This window comes from Pelmatolapia mariae, linkage group LG7, assembly GCF_036321145.2.
Source record: "Pelmatolapia mariae isolate MD_Pm_ZW linkage group LG7, Pm_UMD_F_2, whole genome shotgun sequence".
Lineage (NCBI taxonomy): Eukaryota > Metazoa > Chordata > Actinopteri > Cichliformes > Cichlidae > Pelmatolapia > Pelmatolapia mariae.
Genome location: NC_086233.1, coordinates 4,592,252 through 4,615,848, shown reverse-complemented (window position 1 = coordinate 4,615,848; position 23,597 = coordinate 4,592,252). Strand labels below are relative to the sequence as shown.

Genomic DNA, 23,597 nt, shown 5'->3' with positions numbered 1-23,597 from the left:
CAAAGCTAAGAGGTAGAATTTCTTGTTTTCTTAGTGTATCGTGTTAAATTAGTGTTGATATGTAGCAAACTGTGATCTATATTATAGCAAGAGCTCTTCGACCAAACTAAAAGAAAATCCGTCATTACTTTAAGACATGAACATCATAAATTAGTCTCATCTCATCTGGAACCCAACTGTCGACTCTATCCAGGATTAAATTTCTAGTTACAGATGTGCAAAATACTCCAAATACTGTAAGCATGGGAAACTAACTGTAACACTAAGTGTAAGGGTACCACAGTTAGAGAAGTTAAGCATCTATTTGTATTTAAGATGTAAACAATGAACACTTTTGAGTGAAACTGGATGGCTGGACAAAGCAGTTAAGGTCAGTTCAAAGCAAAGACCAGAGCAGAGCAGATGGTGACGGTCCTGGAGTAAATGGTACATTCTCTAACGTCCAGGATGACGTGAAGATGGAAACCAGGTAGCAACAATGACCACCTGAAAGCCAGAATAACAGAAGAGCAGTAGATTTTAAAGAATGGGGAACAGACACTGATTGGAGTGGGGAGGGTGTGGTAATAAACAAAGTAGTAGGGAAAGTCCACACATCCATGAATGCAGATGTGAGAGCAAAGATTTCCACTGTTGAATTTAACAAAGGCATCATTCCATCAAATGTCAAATGTTGCCAGCACAATAAAAAGACAAGCACTAGTGTTGTCACGGTTCTGGGTCTTTGACCCAGTGTTTTGTGTTGTTTATTATTAATAGTCTTTGCTTTTGTTATATTTAGAATTGCTAGTCTTTGGTTTCAGTATTATTTAGAGGTCTTAATCTTTTGGTTACTGTCTCTATGTCTCAGTGTCTAGTCTACGTCTTTGTGATTGTCTCGTGCTTCCTGTTTTACTTTGATAGTCCCTGTCTTATATCTGTATATTCAGCTTTGTCTCTTCCCTGTCTTGTAATGCCTGAATAGCCCCAGCTGTTTTTCCCTCCTGTTTCCCATTCCCTCGTCATCCCTCTGTGTCTTTTTCTGCTTGTTGGTGGTTCGTCTGCGTGTTCTCATGCATTTCTCCCGTGTATCACCTGCTGAGTTCTTCATGTTCCCTGTCCCGTGTCTCTCATCGTTGGTCTGCATGTTTCCCCATTTCAGGTTTTTATGTTACATTTCTAGGTTTCTAGTCGAGGCTTTTTGTAGCTGCTTTCAGTTTAGGTTTTTGTGTTAGTCTAGTCGCTGCCAGCTGGCGTTTGTATTTCGCTTGGCCACTGTAAATAAAGCTCACTCTCAGTAAAGTCAGTACCTGCACTTGGGTCCTTCTCGCATCTCTCCACACGTCTAACACCGCAGCCGTGACAAGTTTCCTTTGCAAGAGTTTATCAGAGTTACCTGTCTGAGAAATTATAATTTAAAGCACCCATATCATGTCACTGGAGCCCATATGACTGTTTCTCTATGTGCAATCAGCAGTCATAGCTGTCTGAAGAAGACTGTGAATGTGGCCTTCATGGTGAAAAATCCATGGCTCTGCAATGTTGTGTTTTCCCAAACAGCAGAGCAGTAAAGTACTGCAACAGATCATCAACCATTACAATCACTGACCTAAACACAGCTGAGATGGTTTGGGATGAGCTAGAGTACAAAGTCAAGGGAAAACAGCTGTCAAACAAGCTCCAGGTGAAACCTTCATGAAGATATTTAAGGTATGCAATGCTGTTAACATCGGTCCAGTCAACAGTGACCTGTTTAGGGTTAGGTTCACATTTACTTCTTTATAGGGAATTGTTAACCATCTCGCACCACTGAAAGGGAAATCTTTTAACAGGACTGCAACCTATTTTAACCACATGCTTGTTTGGCATGTGGCTAAAATGCAACCTAACCCTAACCAGTGTTGGGTAAGTTACTTCAAATTAGTAACTTAGTTACATTACTAGTTACTTCTATCAAAAGTAACTCAGTTACTTCAAGTTACTCGTTACTTTCAAAGTAACTATCTACTAGGGAAAGTAACTTTGGTTTTACTCAGAATTCTCTTGTTAATGTGTTGCTTCCGTAACTGGATACCCAGCAAGATTGCCAGTCTTCTAGCTTACTTACTTGCCACAAGTGCACTGTGCCACCTACCAATAGAAAGGAAAAAATAATGTGCATATTTCCACGAGAGAAATCCCACGCCTGGACTGTCGTTGACCGCCGCCATGATTCTAGCCTACGTCACAGCGTCATGTGTGCTTTTTACATCCAACACAAAAACTGCAGTCGTGGTGCTTTGATTGTACTCAGAACTCGGAAATTCTGCCTTCTGAATAGGAAGATGTAGGTAACACCAGACTGCAGATGAGCTGCATACAGGGCTGGACTGGGACAAAAAATCGGCCCGGGCATTTTGACTAAAGACCGGCCCAACATTATAGGAAAAATCATAAAGCCTTTGAATGAAAACAAACGCTGTTGTGACAGTGATGTACACTGTACTGATGGTATATATGTATCAATCTATCAATCGTTTGTTGTAAGATTCAGATAATTATTTTTTAAAAGCTAGATATTTTAAATGAGAATAAGAAAGAAAAGTATTTCTTTGTGACCCCCTCTCCCTGTTAATGCCCTACCTGGCCCCCCTGGCAAAACTTTGCTAGACCCGCCCCTGCACAGTTACCAGCTGGCAGCTACAGAAAAGGATCCTGGTGTTATTTGTCTCTCAGAAACAGTTCATAACTTCCCTTCAACTCATTCATGTCACCTAAAAGGTAAACCTGTTTCTCCATCACCTGTTCAGCTCTGATGATTCAGTAAGGACATCTCCTGGTTTCATCTTCATGTTTCCCTCTCACCAGATAACCAAACCGATATCATGACCAGCAGCTTTTACAGCTGTGGCTCCAGCAAACATCAGCTGATACTAGAAATTAATATTAAATAAATTCTAACAACAGCTGATCACGCTTAAACGTGCTGCTGTTGTTTAACGCGACATCTGCTGGTTTCCTCTTTCTGGCGCAAAGTAGGCGATAAACAAACAAGAGAGAAAAGCCGATCAGCTGATCATTGATCAGTTTCATGATTGAAGTAGAAACAGGAGAGGGAGGGGGAGAGAATGAGAAAAGAAGAGGCAGCTGTGCAGCAAAGACACAGAATAACTCCAGCTTTGTGTCTTTTTTATTGTAGCTGAAGTCCGGTGTTCTGAGAAACCATCCTACTCTGACAAATCGTCCTACCCGTATTATAATTTCACAGTGACTTGTGACTAAACCTAACCCTACCCCTAACCATAACCCTAACCATAACCATAACCTTAAGAAGTATTCTGGATGGGTGAGAGAAAAAGAAGTCAATGTGGGTTTGGTGTTGTGCACATGCGCCGCGTCTGCGCAGAAACATTGGGTAGGATGTTTTTTGAGGTATGAATTCCCAGAACACTGGGACAAACTGTGTTCCTTTTCACCTCAATATGAAACGTATAATATTTTCTCTGAATACGAGACGATTCCGTTTTTTACGGGACGGTTGGCAACTCTACTAACTAACCTTATGAACAAAATAAAGTTCAACATCAGTAACATCATAGCACCCACCCAGCTGTGTAGAAACTAGCTACTCATGCTAGCTAGTACGCAGTACGAAAAAGTCAGCATAACGAAAATTAACTCCACCTAAACTTGCTTTATATCTGACCCAGATAGACTGCAGGTCATAACTTCTTACCTGAAGTTCAGTTCACCTAACACTGGGACCGGCGGCTGCCTCGGGTCTCTGCTCCTCCTCCTGCCTCCCCTTTCCCTCCTCCACCTGCTGGCCTCCACCACTTGCTAATGTTACTGAATCTGTGGAAGCTCCATGATAGCCACCACAAGAAGTAACGAATAACGAGCCTATCTAAATCCCAGTAACGATTAACGCGTTCCTGATTTTAGCACAATAACTAGTTACCGTGCTCATTACCACAATAATAACGTAGTTACTGTAACGCGTTACTTAATAACGCGTTAGTCCCAACACTGACCCTAACCCTAAGTGGTTTGCTTGTGACCAAGTGGCTGTTAGTACTTAACAAGATGGCTATCACAGATTTGCTATAAAAAAACATCTTGATGATCCTCGAAGCATTTGGGAAAATATTTTGTGGACTCGTGAAACATAAGCTTAACTTTTTGGAAGGCTTTGGAGTCACATCAGAGCTGGTATCAAACTTGCAAAGCAATTCATAGAAATATGTAAATGTGACAAATATACAAAAACTATGAACTCATCACTGCAAAATCTCCAGTGTTAAATTAACACTTTTGACAGTGTTATATTTCTACCAGTAACCTAGTCAGTGTTAAAGATTAACAATGACTAACATTAGCAGTGTTGTTTGTCTAACACTGAAATATTACTAGCATTTTTAGTTATTTTCCAGTGATAGAAAATCAGCACTGCTCAGTGTTAGTCATTGTTAATCGTTAACACTGACTAGCTTACTGTTAGAAATATAACACTGTCAAAAGTGTTAATTTAACACTCAAAAGAGTGGACACATATAGACACTTTCTATTGTCAATTTAACACTGGAGATTTTGCAGTGCATGAGGGGGAAAATACTCAGAATAGTTTTCCACTGCATTGCCTAAATCAGGTTTGCCTGTTCATTAATAACGTTTATATAATTGACAATAAAATGACACTAGAGTTCTGTGTAATTGACATGTATTCTCAGATTATCTGGATTATTTGGAAATTTAAGATACCGAAATTAAATGTTGTCAGCACTCTTAATGGGTGTGATATTTCCTGAGTTCAATGCCAAGTGGTCACTTTCTGTTCCTAATTTTTGTGACATGTTAAATACAGAAGCTGTTTGCACATCTCAGGAAATCTGAAAGGTTCAAACACATGTTAATCACACTTCCCTCACAGGATTTCCCAACAACATGCCACAGAACTGCATTTTGAAGGCCCTCTGTACTTTTGAGTGTATAAGTTGTGTTGCTATTAACCCTCTGAGGTCTGACCTTAACCTACCCTAACCCTGTATTTTGGAGAAGAGCAAAGCAGACTTTCTTTTTTTGGGGGGGGGGGAGTAAAATCGTTTTCCATGTGTTGCAGTTAGAATGGTTATTTTCTGTGTTGCCCAATTGCCAAGTCTTGGAGAAAAAAGTAATAAAAACCAAAATGATATATTCTGATTGCAGAGGTTCAGAGTTCAGAGGGTTATGGTTGGGGTCATCACCGACAATGGCTTGGACCTCAGATGGTTTAGTCTGCCTAAAACTAATGTGTTTAAAAGGCAAAGTACTACATAACTCCAATCCCATGCTACGTGATATTTTTGGCTTTTGAGAATTTTTCAGGACTTAAAAAAAATCAACATTGTAATTTTTACACATTTTTACACATAAACCATAAACCAGAACAAATATTTTTTTGTTTGTTTTTTCTGTAGTGTGTTTAGCTTGTAATAAAAAGTGCCTTGATGCAGCTGTTGTTGTGATCTGGTGCTGTATAAATTAAACTGTATTGAAGTGAAGAGCCCCAGGAGGAAAACATGTCACCGAGCATGATAATATTTTAGGGATGTGATAAAAGTGTTGCTCTGACAAAGTAGCTCTCCCAGGATCTCCAACTCAGTATCTGGAGGATGTGCAGGAGGTCCAACCTCTCTATGTGAAATGCATAACTGGAAATGTATGCAAGGTCCGTAAGACAAAGTACAACAGATAAGAGTTCATTTTGAAGTCAACATCTTCTAGTTTCTGAAAATATGCTTGTTCAGCATGTAGCTCAAATGCAACCCAACCCTAGCAGTACTCCTAAGCGGCTGGCTGATTCCTGGTGGATGTTGAAGTTAAAGGATCTGATGCTAACATCTTGGTGCTTTGGGAATATGAGTAATAACTGTTTGGTGGGTGACAGACCTTTTCCAAAAAGTCAGTTTTATGCATTTTTATGCTTCTCCAAACAAAGGGTTTGGAGAAGCAAACCCTTTCATCAGTAATGGAGCGGCAGGACCCCCATCTGTCACTCGTTCAATTTTTCCTCATCAGGTAAAAAATTTCATGTGTTGCTGCAATCCCAACCACAAGAGGGGAAGTGAAACTCAACACATGCTCACAGTAGAGCTTAATGGGAGTGTACACAAGTTAGCTGCTGCAGTCACACACATGCCAAAATCACACTAAGACACTTTCATGCAGTTCTGCTGAGCGATCCAACATGAAGCTGTATGTGATTGTTCCACTGTGTGTGCTGTTTACCATCACCCAGCAGGTAAGAAAACACAGAAGACATTGTGATATTTTAATTACATTAACTGCTTTATGTTAACAGTTTTTTGCTTTGTTTAATATTTTAAATTTCAGATATCTTTGTCTGAGAAGTGTGTCTGTGAATTTGCACAATCTGAGAAAACTTTCCCTCATGACAAACTGGAAAGAGTTCAAGATGCTGCTTCGCACTGCAACAGCAACCTTATGCCACAGAAGGTGTGTGTGTGTGTGTGTGTGTGTGTGTGTGTGTGTGTGTGTGTGTGTGTGTGTGTGTGTGTGTGTGTGTGCATTCATGCTAAGTACTTTATGGCCACTGCTCTGTCTGCAGACTATAGAGCTGGAGAGTTTGCTCCTTGGTTTGGATCGCCGTGTGCCTGTACTGGAGAAGGATGTATCGATGCTGGAGAAAGAGGATGATGGAGAGCTCTATGGTGTTCTCAGCCTCTACGTCATAGAGAACGAAATGACTGAGATCAAGGAGCTGATTGATAAGCTCAACATCACCAGGCTGGAACAAGAGCATGTTACTGCTACGACAACTCAGCAGGTAGATTCACAAACAGATGAGGCATTATATTAAGAACTTGCTTTTCAAGTCTCGATCTTACAAAATAGTCATGTTTTAAAGTTGACCGTAAATCTCACCCTGTGTTCTTAGAATGCTTTTTTTCACTTGATCTCTGAAGTCCTGGAACTTGGCAGAAAAAGAAAATGGTCACTCTGACTGACACACATCTAAAATAATTTACATTCCCATTAGAACCTTTTCAAAATGAGTTACTGAAATTGATGTTTTTGAAGCTGCTGAATTCTATAAATTCTGCAATAACAGAAATACATCATAACAACACTATAGTCTTCTTAGTCACAGTACTGCTACAACTTGGCCTTTTCACTATATGTGCCGAGCCTGGCAGCCTTCTCAAATAGCAAAGTAGTCTCCTTCTCTAATTCACAAACTGCTCTGTGGTTGCTCTTGTTTTCCTCCAAGACTGCTCCTAATTAAAGGCTCAACACAAAACATTGTCTCTACCTGTAGAATAAATGCTTTGTCTAATTTTTATTTATGGTAAGGTCTTCAGTCAGCCATAAACCCAGCCTTACTTAATGCACCATTTTCATGTGTCAGCTTGTATTTTGAGTAAATGCTCATTCAAAACTCTTACCATATTTTACATGCAAATAAAATAAGTTTTTGATCAGATATTTGTGATGTCTGCTGATGTCAGCTTCAGAACCTGAGAGAAGAGATGCAGGAGCTAGAGACATTTGACACAATGCAAGTGGTGAAAAGACAACAAGCCAACCAACGCCTGAAGAGGGACCTGGAACAATGCAAGAACGGACTTCATCCCACCAACCAACCCACTGAGCCTCCACATGGTAAGCCCCAAAAGCTTCCTTTATGCAGCTCAAAGTGATCTGACTATAGCATAGCATTTGCAGATCTCCACACCTGCACAGATACCCAACATATCAAAAAGCATGCTATTTAAGCTGCTTTAGCATGTCCACATTTCTGAAAGCCACTTTCAATTGAATTCAATTTCAAATTCAATTTTATTTATACAGCGCCAAATCACAACAACAGTCGCCTCAAGGTGCTTTATATTGTAAGGTAGACCCTATAATAATACATAAAGAGAAAAACCCAACAATCATATGACCCCCTATGAGCAAGCACTTTGGCCACAGTGGGAAGGAAAAACTCCCTTTTAACAGGAAGAAACCTCCGGCAGAACCAGGCTCAGGGAGGGGCGGGGCCATCTGCTGTGATTGGTTGGGGTGAGAGAAGGAAAACAGGATAAAGACATGCTGTGGAAGAGAGACGGAGATAATAACAAATATGATTCAATGCAGAGAGGTTTGTTAACACAGTGTGTGAAAAAGGTGACTGAAAAGGAAAACATCAATGCATCATGGGAATCCCCCAGCAGTCTACACCTATTGCAGCATAGGTAAGGGAGGATTCAGGGTCACCTGATCCAGCCCTAACTATATGCTTTAGCAAAAAGGAAAGTTTTAAGCCTAATCTTGAAAGTAGAGATAGTGTCTGTCTCCTGAATCCAAACTGGAAGCTGGTTCCACAGAAGAGGGGCCTGAAAACTGAAGGCTCTGCCTCCCATTCTACTTTTAAATACTCTAGGAACAACAAGTAAGCCTGCAGTGCGAGAGCAAAGTGCTCTAATAGGGTGATATGGTACTACAAGGTCATTAAGATAAGATGGGGCCTGATTATTTAAGACCTTGTATGTGAGGAGCAGGATTTAGAATTCTGGATTTAACAGGAAGCCAATGAAGGGAAGCCAAAACAGGAGAAATCTGCTCTCTCTTTCTAGTCCCTGTCAGGACTCTTGCTGCAGCATTTTGGATTAACTAAAGGCTTTTCAGGGAGTTTTTAGGACTTCCTGATAATAATGAATTACAGTAGTCCAGTATCGAAGTAATAAATGCATGAACTAGTTTTTCAGCGTCACTCTGAGACAGGATATTTCTAATTTTAGAGATGTTACGCAAATGGAAGAAAGCAGTCTTACATATTTGTTTAATATGTGCATTGAAGGACATATCCTGGTCAAAAAGGACTCCAAGGTTCCTCACAGTGTTACTGGAGGCCAAGGTAATGCCATCCAGAGTAAGAATCTGGTTAGATACCATATTTCTAAGATTTTCAGGGCCAACCAAACATTAACTCTTGCAGATATAAATAGTAGTCTTACCTTTACTATAATCCTGTTGAATAAACTACTAATGCCATATTTGGGAAGAAATCGGCCATGCAAATTAACACTATCTCTCGCTTTGTTTCCTTTAACATTTTATCCTCAGGTACTTGTCCCTATGGTCAGTTTCTGAATATAAGTGAACCGAGGGTCTACACAGCAGGAGAGTATCCTGGTTCATACAAGTATGGTTCCTGGGGTCGGGATCCCAAACCAGAAGCAGGGAAGGAGAGTTGGTATTGGCGGGTAATATTGACTTCCAGCAACAGATATGCCCACTACGTCCGTTTCTACTCCACCTTGAGCTCTCTCATCATTGGGGTGAGCGTCCCTGGTAAGAACCTGTCCTTTTCTAACATTTTTGTGGCATACTAGGGAACATTTAAGTGTAAACTATTTACAGTACGGAAGGCAAGGTGCAGACTGACTTGCTTCCAATAAAAAAACGTAAGCTAGAACTAAACACTTCTGCTAGTCACACTACAGAGTCGGTTCCCAAAATTGTGGACGTGGGTTGGTTCACAAAAGGCACAAAAGCAGAACTGGCTCTATAACAGCATCACGTTGCTGTGTCTATACTGCCAGTCTAAAAGTAACTTATAGATAGTGACTCCAGTAAACTCCAGTTTCTCAGTAGATTTATTTTTTGCACAGCATGAGTCATGCAAAATCTTCCCATTACTTTCAAAATCCATCTCTCTTCTTGACAATCTCAGCACCAAATCTAAAGGTTCACCCTGAAGGCGTAACTAATTTTAAAGAAAATTCAGTCAATCCTTAAACTTTTTAAATTGCTAGGCACTGCTGGTTTTAGCAAGATTGAGTCAGACGGGAATACACTGCAAATTTGTTGGAGGCTAATTTCAGCAGAGGATTGACACACAAGAGAATGTTTGTGATGCTGAAAATAAATTATACAATAATCGAAGGCCACATAAAATGATGTACCCCAAAAAGCACAATAATTTTTTTGTGGATAATAAAAACACAATATTATAAAATGTAATAAGCTTTGTTTTTTAATCAGACTTGTCAGTTTTAATCTTTTTCTTCATTTTTCAGGTAACGTCCAGATCCACCCCTCGAATCCAACTACCAACACCATCCAAGGTCCAAATAATGTTCTGTATGGAGGCGCTTTGTACTACAACTGTTACAACAAGGATGCTGTTTGTCGTTTCAACCTCACTTCCAAAATTGTTACCACCTTAGATCTACCCAAAGGAACCAGGTTGATTCACGTAACTCTGTTTTTAAATATGGTTATTTTGTAATAAAGATAATAAATACAGTTTTTATTTTTATAACAAGAATAGTAAATACACTTTTTACTCATATTTTACTCAGTACAAATATTAATTTTGCAGACTCTCTCATGGGAAATATTTTCTTTTAAAAAGGAGAAACCATAACGTACAGGTCTTAAGATATAAGCAAAAATGACATTTTTTTGGTGTAAAACATTCATTTCTGTCCTCTGTTAATCAGGTACAATGCAAAGGGTAACTTCTGCAACCTTGATGAATGCTACCAATGCACTGACCTGGACCTGGCAACAGATGAATCTGGCGTCTGGGTGGTCTACACCACCACCCAGGACTTTGGCAACTTGGTTCTGTCCAAGGTGGAAGAGGGTGAACCACCAAAGCTCGGACAAACCTGGCGCACTTCAGTCTACAAGCAGGCGGTGACCAACACCTTCATGGCCTGCGGCATTCTCTATGCGACACGTTACATTAACACGGAGGTCGAGGAGATCTTTTACTCCTTCAACCCCGTGACGGGACAGGAGAGGTTCAACGTTGGCATCTTCATGAAGAAGTTGGCTCCTAACATTCAAGCCCTGAACTACAGCCCTGTGGACCAGATGCTTCATGCCTACTGTGACTCCTACATGGTCTCTTACAAGGTGCACTTTGAGTTACTGGATATTCAGTCCTGAAGTTACATACTAACTCCAATAATAGTTATTAAAGAATAAAAACAAGCTTTGAATTTGTGGAAAATTGACACATACTATACACAATATGCATTATCAATTTACATACTAAACCAATTTACTGTTGTCTCTTTCTTTTTACTGTTTTCCTTCAATAAATTAAAATCATTCTATTCTGGCGGGTTTTTATTCAGCGTTATATTCAGGCTATGTTTCAAAAGTCAACACGGAGCTGCTGGTATAATTTTAGATCAAATAATTGTATAGGAAGCGTAGAATTTAACTGACATCAGCTTTACAAAAAAGGGTAAAGAGCAACTCAGACGTAAAGAGAGACGTGGACAGCTTTGGAAAGCTTGAGCAAATCCACATCATTGGTATATTATACTAGGGGGACCAACCGTCCTCTTTTTCCCGGACGTCCACTTTTCACGTTCTGTCCGGGGCGTCCGGGGGGATTTTCGAGATGGATGAAAATGCCCGGGTTTTCCTATAGGCCTACAGAGGACCCATATGTGCAACGTCATCCCCGAACTGCTGTGTTGTAAGTGGTTGTTCCACGTTCACAGACGGAACAGAGCGCAGAGCGGCGCGCTGAAAAGATGCCAAAAGATGCCAAAGCGCAAGTGCATCTTTTCAGACAAACTGCAAAAGAAATTTCCCTCGTACCATCCCGGTCGGAATAAATGGGAGGCGTACTGCACTGTGTGCAGAGCTGGCACATAACGTTTGTGTGTCTAACAAAGGTGCCGGAGATCTTGTTGTTTACATGGACACAGAAAAACATAAAAAGGCTGTGCGAGACGAAAATTCATCTAGTAAGTTGACTGAGTTCTTTGTTACACCTGGGAAAAATGAGGATGCTGTTGTTCTGCAGCAGAAGGTGCACTGACATTTCATACTATGAAGCATCACAGTAGCTACAGATCCATGGATTGCACTAGTGTGTTGCTAAAAAAAAAAAAAAAAACATTTCCAGACTTTAACACAACTAAAAAGTTCAGCAGTGCCCGCACCAAGACTGAAGCTATTGTCAATGGTGTGATAGTGCTACATTCAGTGGAAGTCACTCTTGAAGCTCTTAGTGAAATCCAGTACTGTGGCATTTCTCAGCCTTATATAACCATGGAACAGGGAAAATATTCCCAATCATACTTTGACTGGAAGAATGGTGGCGTGCAAACAAAATTAATTGAGGTTAGAAACGCCAAATGAGACAGCAGAAACCATTGCACAACACCTCACTGGTACCTCACTATAATTTCTCTTATACAGATGAGGCATTATTCCTGTAACATTATTTAATTCCAGAGGTTTTTAAGTTATTTCTTTTGCACTTGTTGACTTGTAAAAGCCTATATGACATTTTTTATTTCACCATTCATTAACCGCACAAAAAAGGCATCTTTTAAATATGTTAAAATTTTCTTTAAACAAACAATATTATTAAAATTCTTCATGACTGGGCCAAATGTCCTCTTTTTTGGAAATCATAATACGGTCACCCTATATTATACGACTCCATCAGGAAGTCAGTTCAACTGTCAAACGTATCTCACTTCTGAAAATTAGAAATATTCAAAGACCACAAGGAAAATGAAGGTTTTTACTGGTTATTCCACAATATTAGAAAAAGATGCAACATCCTTCAGCAGACAAGGCCTCAGTGCTGGGTATTGCCTTCTGTAGCAGAAATAACTTTTGATATTTTGCCTAATAGTTCCCTAATCTCCAACATCAGTTGGCTAAAACATGTTGATCCTTCTTCTCTCCACCTTCAAAATATTTGATTTCCTACAAGTTTCCAAATGTATGTTCACATTATTTTCAAACGTTTTAATGAGATGATCTACTTTGAATATTGCACCCAAACGTGACAGAAAACACCTGAGTCGTCAAATTCTGACGTAAAGTCTTTATTTCTCACTTGTTACTTGATCAGTACATTGACAGAGACAGTTTACTTTGTATATGTATTTATATAATATATTTAAACTTTACAGTACACATCTGGATGACAACGAAGTCGGTAAGAGTCCTACTGTTGTGAATAGAAACAAGCTCAGAGGGAAGACTCCCACAATATGAAACAATCCAAATGAGAAAAAAGAACTTATTGCTTAATACAAATTGGTCATAATGGCAGTAAGAAGAGAAATAGTGTTAGCACATGAACCAATAAAATACCAAGAAGAGGTTACACCCTATTGTTGTCTTTAAAAAAAATTTCCAAGAGAAGAGGAAAAGAAATACATTTTCTCACAATACGGTAATGTTAGAGTGCTCGGTTGGGGTAACCTGCTCTATAAATAAAAAGTATCTACAAGTGCAAGGAGGACCAAGGTCTATACAAACTGATCCAGCGCTAGCTTACAGGACCTGTGGACTTTCACAATTCAACTTCACTATTTAAAGACCTCGAAGAGGAAGGAGCAGATAGGAGATGGGTTTTCATGTACAGGGTTAAATGTCAAAGATAAAAGAAATGGAAAACATAGTGAGGATGAGGTGTGGGTCGACAATACTGTACAGCACTTCAAAAAGGGACAAGATACATTCAGGAGCCCCCCCAGGCAGTTTGAGTCATGTAGGAGGATGGCAGAAAATAGCTTAGTGAACAGAACAAACAGTGAAAATGATCACAAAATCTGCTACATGCAACCTTGAGTTTTTGTGAAGTTGGCCGATGAGGTTCTATAAGAACGTCTTTGATCCGATCCCTGTTTTCCGCGTTTTGAGACCATTACTGAATATTTCAAGCAATTCAACAATCTCTCCAGCTTAAACGAATTCACATTCTTTTCCTTTAACATTCATTCAGCCATGTTTCAGGTCAGAATCTCTCTCTGTGTTTGGTCTTTTCCCTTCCTCTTTACACAAATATAGCATTTTCTCATTTTCATTCCCAGCCTGTTGCTTTTTAGGGCCCCCTGGTGCTCACAACTATGACTAAAACACTACCGACATCTTAAAAAGTGACTTCAGCTGATAGCCCTTTAGGGTGCAACTGGGTTTGCCTGTGAGAGCCGGGGCACCTTGTGATTTTTTTTTGTTTGTTTTATTTATTTTTATTTTTTTAGAGGGAGGGGTTTTGTTTTTTGTTTTTTTTAAGTGGCTGGGGATTGCCCTACATTCCGAGCTTGGAGCCCAAATGGCGCCAAAAAAGCCCCGCCCCTTACAGGCTGCCTCAGGGAAGTGCACACCTCAGCAATTGGTAGCTACGCCCCTTCTGACAGGGGACCAAAGGGTTTTCCTGTAAAACTGAAAGCAGACGAAGGTGACTATGGTACATGAATACTGTACATTAATGAGCTAAAATCCAAGGGAGCCCATCCCTGATCGCTAATAAGGTGGTCCAGGATTATAGCAGATTGCAGCACACAGTTGCACTAGTCTAAAACTACACATATATACTCACTATGTTGCACTACACCAGTGAGATCGTGGCTTCACGGCACATCAAAACACCCACTAACCACATAGCAATGGATTCCATCTTGCATGTGAATTTTGTGTATTCCTTTTTTTCCATTACAAAATCCAGCCCACGCAGCTTTCACTTCAGTAGATGTGCGAAAATGTGTGTGTGTGTGTGTGTTTGTGTGGGTGGGTAGCTTTGGTATATCCACAAAGAGGGGCTGGATGCTGTAAGGGAAGGCAAGTTTCTGTGACGTCGACCCAGAAACGAGAGCTTGTCGGGCTGGCCTGGTCCTGCCTCAGTTCCCCTCCCTGGTCAAGTTTGGTTTGAGTCAGGCTGTGATTGTCATCTTAAGAGACCACAAAGAGCTGCCTATGGCGAGAACCACATCCATGCACTACAGCTGCAGGCTGATGAAGGTGTTTGCATCCATGGCTCTATTTAACTAGCCACATGTAAGGTGCTAATGAAGAATGCCCTAAGACTAGAAACTAATTACATACTAGAATGCCCTAAGATTACTTTCACATTCACATGCATATACATGTTAATAAATACTTCTTCTATTCTAGTATTATGCAGTGGATTGTCTGAGAAATGTGAGATGACACGTGGCTTAAAGCTGCACTCTGGTGTATTACGCTAATGTAGCTCCAAGCGAAATTTTGGAGCTGATGCATTGTAACATCATGTTCCCTTGCCGTCCCTGCTCGTGATGGGAGTGTAAAGGGGCTTTTTGTGAATAAACGATTTTTTAAATGCAATTGAAATTTAAATGCTAGCTTTCTGACAAGTTCCTCGTTAACACAAACAGGTTAATCTGCACTTCAAGCTCATATAGCTACATTAATATTCCTCACTTTGCAAACTATATACAAGTATTTTGCTCATATGGGTGCATTTTCCACCGTCTTTATTAAGCATTTACATGTTTTACAGTGTAAGATATTAATAGTTTCAGGCTCACTTGATTTCACAGAAGGTGTTTTTCAAGTGCTTCACAACAACTTTGCTGCTACATTGGCTACGTTGGATTTGATGTTTTTAAATAATTTTTGGCTCATTTGATACCAGACAGCTCCAGATTGTCTTCTCACGCAAAATCAAGATGACTCAAAGACGCTAATGTAAATATTATTGTGGCAAAAAGAAGAAGGTAAAGCAGATAAAGTGATAAAGCTCCCTGGTGGCTTGGTTTTGGTGCGCTTGTGACTGGCGGCCTGCGTGTAATTTCCTGTTTTGAGGTAATGAGCCTCAGAATATGTCTCAGATACTACACATGCAGAAGCACAGACAGCCTGAAAGATAGCTTATTATTTCAAAGTTTGAGCTGTTATAAACCTGGACTATTAATATTTTAATGTAAATGCATCAATGGAGATAAGTCGAAGCATATGCTGACGATATCGCACTGTTTCAATCTAATTATAGTTCACCCATTTGAAATAAGATCTTACCAAGTGCAGCTTTAAAGCAGCGTTGTGAGCTCTAACTATGCTTACAAATCCTCTCTAGCGCTACAGGTGTACTCGGCTACAACACGCTGTGTTCTGCCATCTGCCTAATTCTGGACACACCCCCGCATGATTCTCAAACTTCACAGAGAGAGATGCTCACAATCTGTCACATAAAAACAGAAAACACTTCATAAAAGTACTGCTCTCATTGCTATGTCCTGCACTTTTACCAGCTCGTACCAGATTTCATCACTAGCTCTTTACAGCATATTTCTGTATGGACTGTTGACAGAATTACTGTTTTGTGTGTTTGGGGGGTGGGAGGTTAGAAAGGGTGCACGCAAAGAATGAGGCCACACTCAGCAAACACAAGAATGACACTTCAAGAGTAAATGCTAAATCATTGAGTGGTGGGAGAAAGGAAATTGAGGTGGATATTTAAATGTGTTTACGGTGTTAAAGTAGTGTTACATATGGAATTTTACAGTGGAGGAGGGAAGAAAATGGCAGACACGGGGATCCGGAGGACGTAGATGAAGACAAAGAGAGCTGTCTTCAAATATTACTATCCCTCTCCATCAAGCCTGACTACCTCTCTCACACCTTCAACTCCATCTCTTGTTTGCACAGCCCGCCTCACTGTTTCTCTCTCCATCCCTCTACTTCCTCCCTCCCTCTTTCTTCCTGTGGTTTCTCAGCAGGACACCTCCATGGTATGGGTGACTGCGCCGACTCCCTCAGTGCTGTCCGAGTGGGTGCAGGCTCGTGAGCGGGACCCCTCCACGGAGCCGCCGCTGGTCAGGGAAGCCGTCCTGGAGCGAGCTAGGCGGGTCATACTGGCTGAGGGCACTGGGAGAAATTTCAACATGTCAAATTTCTTACATTTTTGAAAAAATAAATAAAAAAGTGCAATCAGTAGATGTTGGGGGGATGTAGGGAGTACATGCTAATGTGGATAACTGAAGAATATGTTTCTTCATAGCAGGTGAGAAAAGGCAGCTGACTGGCTCATACAACAGTCATGAATTGTTAGGCTTGTTAATTAAAGCTGTTAATGTGTCTACCTGGAGACACATTGGCAGCACCATGTACTCAGTCTGTGATATAATAAGCTCAGTTGTTCTCATGGGAACAGACTATGATTAGTGTGGAACTGGGTTTGTTTAGTCATTATTAAATGACTGTACTGAAGAAAGATAACAAGTTGAGCAAAGACAGTTTTGGATTTCCTTAGAGTAATCAGGATTAGGTTAACCTGTATTCACACTTCACTGACTTATTATGGCTCCTTCAGGAAGGTGAAACAACCCAGAAAAGCATCCCTGACAGTTTTAACACCACACACGTTAGCCTACAGTTTTTCACTGACACAGTCAGTAGACAAAGACCAACCTCAGGAGCCTGTTTTCAGCCAATTTGCACGTTAAAGTTTAATATTTCTTCTTTGATCTCCATTATTACCTGAGTATCTTGTTTTGCTTCCCACTGAAAATAAAACTAAAATTTGCTGATAGGAAAAATGATCAAAAAGCCATAATTTGTAATAAATTGGAATGCAAAGGTAACCCTGGGATATTTGAATATCAAAGCTCTGTACTTAAAATTCTATCAGGTAAGCTATGCTTTTTAAAATCTTCTAAACAAAGTTCAGTTCATTTCATTCCATCTTTCTGTGATACAAGTGAAAAATACATTTTTAACCAGTGTAACTAAAAACAACTTGTTTTTGTCAACAGTTTCTTTTCTAATTGTCTAAGTTTTTTAAAGACATGGTGAATTATTGTTAACTTAGTCTGAAAGTCTTTGCTCAAAGCTAGCTGAACGCCATGCAAAGAGCAGGACTGGAGATGCAATGGTAAAGGAATGGGGGGGGGGAGTGGAAGTAAGGGCAGTATATTTTTCCATTGGAGGAAAAATTATATTTGATATAACAAAGATGGGGGGTTAATGTCCTTAGGATAAAAGAAACTCCAAAAATGAGAGCAAAAGTAAAAAAAATAACCATAATAATAATAATAATTGCAGCCCAAAATATTATATTCACAACCAAATGAAATTCAAAAGAAATTCTAAAATGCCACAGTCATTGAATAGGGCAATAACAGGTCAGAGGTGAACGGGGAGGAGGAAGTACCTGGCCCTCCACTCAACCTCCGATCCTTCACATTAGCGACTGAAAGAACGGGGCAAGGAAGACAGAGGGCAAGATTAATATTGGTCATAACCCTCTGCATAAAATACATCATAGCACACTCACTCGACACTACAACAACAAAAAAAAAAAAACATTGAATCCCACTCTGTCTCACTAACTATGGCGGTTTGGAGACTTACTGTAGCCCATCCCCTGCAGGAAATACTTGAAGGCTTCTGTCAGTTTGCCAGGCTGGAAAACAACACATCAGAGTTTTTATTCCACTGCATTCTGAGCAAACAGTGTCTTAAATGTGGATGGTGAGTTCGTGCTCTGTGGTGTTTTTATTTGATTTGTTTGTGTAGCAACATCTTCATGATGCAAAGTGGTTTGTTTGTGTTACCTGTGTGAGCTGGGGCAGTCCACCAGAGTCAGCCATCTGCCACGGGAGGAGACAGCAGCCATCAGCCAACTAGCATATGATCAATCAACCATCTCTGTCTGCTATCTGTGGTGACTGATAGCTCTTCTTCTGTCAGTCCTTCCCCATGGAATATGACAGATCTATCTATCTATCTATCTATCTATCTATCTATCTATCTATCTATCTATCTATCTATCTATCTCTTATTTGTTCAAGTTTGGTGTCTTTGGTGGTCTATCATCAAGGTAAACAATGTCTATGTTATTATTTTTTTCTTATTATTTTCTTCTTTATGAAACATTCTGTCAGAATATATCGACCCAAGTATTTCTAAAACTATTACCAGTATTTCTTGTTTGTGAATATGTTCATAAATGTGTTCAGATTTATTATTCAACTTCTACACACTGAATTACTTCCAATGTAGAGTAATTAAGAAATAGCTATTTAGGATGTTTACCAAAATTAAACATATTTCTTTGAACAACACAACACTAAAGTAAAAAGGGTCAAAATAGCTTTTTAGAAAATTACTCAAAACTGAAACAAGTTGTTTTATTGCTGATGATCACACGTCTACTTTTCCTTTATGTGTCTGACTTTAAAATGTTGCTTCAGTGAATCTACAGCAGCAGTAGGTGAAACGAGGGCAAACGTTTACCTTCAGGAAGGTGGTGTTGGTCGGGTCCAGTTTGGAGTTACACTCGACCTTAAAGACAAAACAGCAGGTTGAGCTGACTAAGCCAGATCAGATGCGACAACAAGAACAATCACGTCTTTTTGCACGCTTTCTGATGACTTTATCAGGCAACATAACATAAATGTCCGCATATTTACAGATAACATTCAAGTACAATCACATTTATTTAGATACAGGAAAATTCAGAGTGTTTTACTGAGGTATATACAATTTTTAAAAACGTAATAACACACAAAAATATATTATTGAAAGGCGTTCCTTTACTCTCAGGCAAAATAAGTGAGCTACTGTTTTTACAGTAGTGGTTTGCATAGCCTGACTGGTTACGTCAGAAATTGTTGCAGAATACAGAGCCGGGGCCTAAAAGTCACACTAGCACGATTGGTGACACCATGATCAGTATGTTTCCCAAACTACGTAATTTTCTGCACACATACTAAATACAGCAACACTTAAAAGAGACTAACAAGATAACACAAGGATAACACAAGATAACACTGGCTTCTTAGAGTTAACTCTTTCCCCCATAAAGTTGACATTTGATGACCTCCACTGTACCTTTATGATGAGTTTTGAAACCTCAGTATAAATCAATAAAAACATGGTTTGATGACCATTAGCATAGATTCTGGATTTTTCCTGTATAGGTAAGCTGTATAGGCAGAGCTCACCCTCTTCTGACTGAGCAAATGTGACAGATTGTCATGGTCCTGGGTCGGTGACCCAGTGTTTTTGGTTTTTGTACTTTTACTTTTGATAGTTTTATGTATTATGACTGTTGTGTTTTGGTTTCACAGGGTTTAGTTTGTGCTCCCTCTGTTTGGCGTCATCCCTGCCTGTGTTTCCCCTCTAGTGTAGTCAGGTCTCTGTGTTTAGCCCAAGTCTCTGAGTTGTGTCTTTGCGTGTGTGTGTTTTTCCTGTTTTACTTTGAAGGTCCGTGACTGATCTCAGTGTGTTCAGTTTACGTTTCCCCTGTCCCGTCATGTCTGATTACTCCCAGCTGTGCCCGCCTTCTGTGTCTCATTCCCTCGTTATCCTTCTCTGTATTTAAACCTTGTGTCTGCCTCTGTTAGTTGCTGGTTCGTCTGCGTATCTTCCTCTGTCATCTCTGGTTGTCTCTCCATGTCTCCCTGCATCTCCGTGTGTGTCTCTAGGTTTCAGGTTTGTTTTCTATGCTTAGTTATCCCAGTTTAGGTTTTACTCAGTTCTGTTTTTCGCCACCCTCGCCTTTGTTTGAGCACGCTCCTTTAATAAAGCTTCCTCACCTCAGTTGTGCCGCATCTTGGGTCCTTTAATAATTCCATACGGCTCGCCTCGCGAACCGTGACACAGATATTACCAAACTTACCCCTAATCCAAAGGGAAAAGAGTTAAACTTTTCACCTCTTACAAGGGTACATGTCATGTACCATTCAACCAGTTATGCCTAATATACTGCATATGCTGCAGAGACTTCCATCTGGGTTTTACTGTGTCACTTTTAGCTTGGATTATATTTTTTAATTCCTTAGATCTGTTTGGCTATATTGCTTGGTTTTCTTTTTAGGGCTCTGCTGTTGTTCATGTCCATGTGATTGGCCATATTGTGCCAAACCTTACATATGAACACTCAAAGGTTGATTGGGGAAATGTGAGCTGACAGTGAGTTCATAACTAACATCCACCGTTGGCCTATCTTAATGAAGATATTCTAATTCTATTGATTTTAGACTTCAGTGCAAGAATCAAGTCTAAGATCTGAAAATGCAAATTGCAGTGAGCAAGCAACAACTATAAAGCCAAATGAAACTGTTTGCTATAATTAAAAAAGGCACGACACACCTTAAACTACTAACCCATATAGAGTGCTGGCGTGCTTTCAACATGCACTGAAACACTTGCTATAGATGGAAAACTTTCAACTCCAAGATAAACAGTGTCAGGACTTTATCAGAGACGGTGAATGTATAGTCCATATATGGAGATGACAGCAGTGTGTATGTAGCTGACCCAGATACTGCAGTATGCTGCAGAGATGAGTCACTCCAGCAGGATAAGATTCATCTGCAGTGTGTGCACACACAGATGTGCACAGACACACAAACGATGCCTAACTGCTCACATGTGGACATGCAAAAGCACATTCAGGGCATCACACACAAACCAACGAGAACATGCTTTTGCTCTCTGCTGCATTTAAGCTTTAATCCTTCACACAGATTCCAAAAATACATTTTTGGTAATCCTGACAAAATAAACACGTATAACTGTGAGATGAATGCACGTCTGCACGTTTTTGAATAAAATAAGAACTTTTCTTAAATTTTTTTTAGACGAGCTTCATCTGCTGATACAAAACTGCATATCAATTACATATTATTTGCATAGCTACAACAAAACAGTTGCAAATTAGTTGCAGGAAATGCAAATATGACTTTGATAAATATGCATCTCTCCATATTCCACTCACTGTGCATTAACAGAATAGAATGGAATTGAAATAGCCTTTAGTGCCTTTATTGCAAAATTGCCAGGTAGATGGAGCATGCAAATTAGTAAGTAAAGGGAAATATGTATAAGAATATGTACATAATGTGCCGTATATTTATTCTTAAAAAAAGAAAGAAAGAAAAGCGTCAAGTAAGTGGAGAATACTCAGCAGCCTCAGCTGGTCATATCAGCAGATATGAAATATTAATATGACCTCCATCTGTCACATCCAATAAAATAACCTCTGTTTGCATCTCTCACTTCCTCGCTTCCCTCCCCTCCATCCCTGCTTCCATCTCTCCATCCTTCTATCTTTTCAAGAGGTTTTATAACAACAACATAACTCTCCCTGCATCTCGTTCTCCATCTCACAGAGGATGGAGTGATTTGATATCAATTTGAACAGGCGGCAGATTAACTGGTGCAGAAGCACACATATCTGGGCCACTTCAGACAGCCCCAGAGCAAGAGCGAGGCCATCTGGCCTCTGGAGAACACATACACAAATAGACACACACACCTATAGTACACCTATAGTAATGCAGACAGGCAGGGGAGAAGGAGGCTTGTAGAGATGTCTCTGCTGGCTGACCTGTTTCTTTATTCATGAATGAGCACAGAGTAAGAACAAAATACTGAACAGAGTGAGAACAGGTGGAGGAAGAAGGAGGGGAGGGTCTGCTGGTAAGCTAATTTTTATTTACTCTGACAAACTGAGTCAGTTCTGTGGGGAATTTATAGAAGCAACATAAAGACGAAAAGAAACTGATGAAGCACGGCTACTACATGATGAGACAAAAAGGTCACAGACTAATTCCAAGTCCCCTCAAAATAGTCATACAAGCCTAAGTGATCACACTCTGCACATTTTATCAAAGATAAGTTCATCAAGTGAGAAATGTTTAAAACCTGCAGAGACTTATCCACTGAATCTTCAGCTTTAATGAGCGTTTAGGGGTTTCAGCTACTTATTCAGCTGTTATTAAAGAGCTTTAATGGTAACAGAGTAGAGGTTCTGCTACTAATGGTTTAAGGCCATTTGGGGCGTGACCAATATAAAACCTGTGCGGTATCATGTTTGGTACCTAAACAGGGAGAGTGTATTTTTTTGTTAAATACCCCGATGAATGCATTGGTCAAGCATTACAATTGTTTTTGTGGAGCTTTAGTGCATTCATGGTGTCCTTATTGGTGGCAACACACCTTAAATTTCCCTTTACACTTGATTCCCTACATCAGACAAACACAGTTAGTGATTAACACGTGAGCATTTAGCAACTAAAGAACCAGATCTTTCTCTAAGGAGCTGGTGGAGTCCAAAAGCGAAGCTGAAAGAGAGCGCAAACTAGACTAATGTTTGTCACATTGCCAGAAACATTGGTCGGAATAAATGTAAAGTTTTGATGTTTTGCAAGTAGGAAAGAGAAGATTTTGATCAGTGTAGCTATCCAAGTAATGAATATAAAATATGAATCCAACTGAAAGATACAAGTTGATGTGAAAATCAGATTTTTTGTTTGTCTTAACTGGCTTTAGACAAACAGAAAGAAAAAGAACAATGACTCACCACTCCTTCCTCTGCAGGCGCATTGTCTCCAACAACCAACATCACAGGACACCTAGAGGCCATCAGTATTCTTTATGAACATCTTAAATATTTTAAGCATTGACATGATTTTGCTAATTATCACTTACAGCACACGTAACTCTCTCAGATTAAATATATGTCTGTTGTTCTGCTGTCGGGTCCAGACTACATGTTTGAAGATCCCTTTTACAAGAGAATCTATTTACATTATATTATCTAATCTTTTATAGCTGTGTATAATATCATGTGACTGTATTTACTCAACACAAGAAACCCATTATTCTAACAGCTGGTCAGCTGATTCCAGTGGTGTGTCAGTCTGTCCAAAATTAACAAAAATAAAAGCTTTAACCTCCACTAAACCTTGCATAACACTGTGCTGTGATGGCACATCTGAAGACTTACTTCAGGGTCTTGGCGTTCAGCACTGTCCCACTGCGGTTCATCTCCAGGTCCCTCCGACTGAAAGGGGCAAGACAAGATAGACGAGTTTAAAAAAAACGCTGCG

At 39.9% G+C, this 23,597-nt stretch overlaps 2 protein-coding genes across 8 annotated transcripts in view; one reads left to right on the top strand and one right to left on the bottom strand.

Annotated features, from left to right (window-relative positions):
- Positions 1–6,133: 6,133 nt before the first annotated feature.
- LOC134631903 (olfactomedin-4-like) lies at positions 6,134–11,032 on the top strand. The gene is made up of 7 exons (XM_063480472.1): positions 6,134–6,238; positions 6,331–6,453; positions 6,566–6,784; positions 7,467–7,620; positions 9,067–9,294; positions 10,023–10,191; positions 10,449–11,032. The coding sequence occupies exons 1-7, from the start codon at positions 6,185–6,187 to the stop codon at positions 10,900–10,902; spliced, it is 1,401 nt and encodes a 466-aa protein (XP_063336542.1). The 5' UTR covers positions 6,134–6,184; the 3' UTR covers positions 10,903–11,032.
- A 1,767-nt stretch (positions 11,033–12,799) lies between these two features.
- ndrg4 (NDRG family member 4) overlaps positions 12,800–23,597 on the bottom strand; it is a 62,464-nt gene continuing 51,666 nt past the window's right edge. For 5 of the 7 annotated variants that reach the window (XM_063477612.1, XM_063477619.2, XM_063477614.2 and 2 more), the window contains 7 exons: positions 23,495–23,551; positions 23,069–23,120; positions 18,994–19,041; positions 18,312–18,347; positions 18,109–18,160; positions 17,909–17,947; positions 12,800–16,623 (listed from right to left, as the gene is read on the bottom strand). In XM_063477612.1, the coding sequence (XP_063333682.1) occupies positions 16,469–16,623; positions 17,909–17,947; positions 18,109–18,160; positions 18,312–18,347; positions 18,994–19,041; positions 23,069–23,120; positions 23,495–23,551 (439 nt within the window). In that variant the 3' untranslated portion in view covers positions 12,800–16,468. The remainder of the gene's footprint in view (positions 16,624–17,908; positions 17,948–18,108; positions 18,161–18,311; positions 18,348–18,993; positions 19,042–23,068; positions 23,121–23,494; positions 23,552–23,597) is intronic. The other 2 variants (XM_063477613.1, XM_063477618.1) reach the window with 1 other exon arrangement.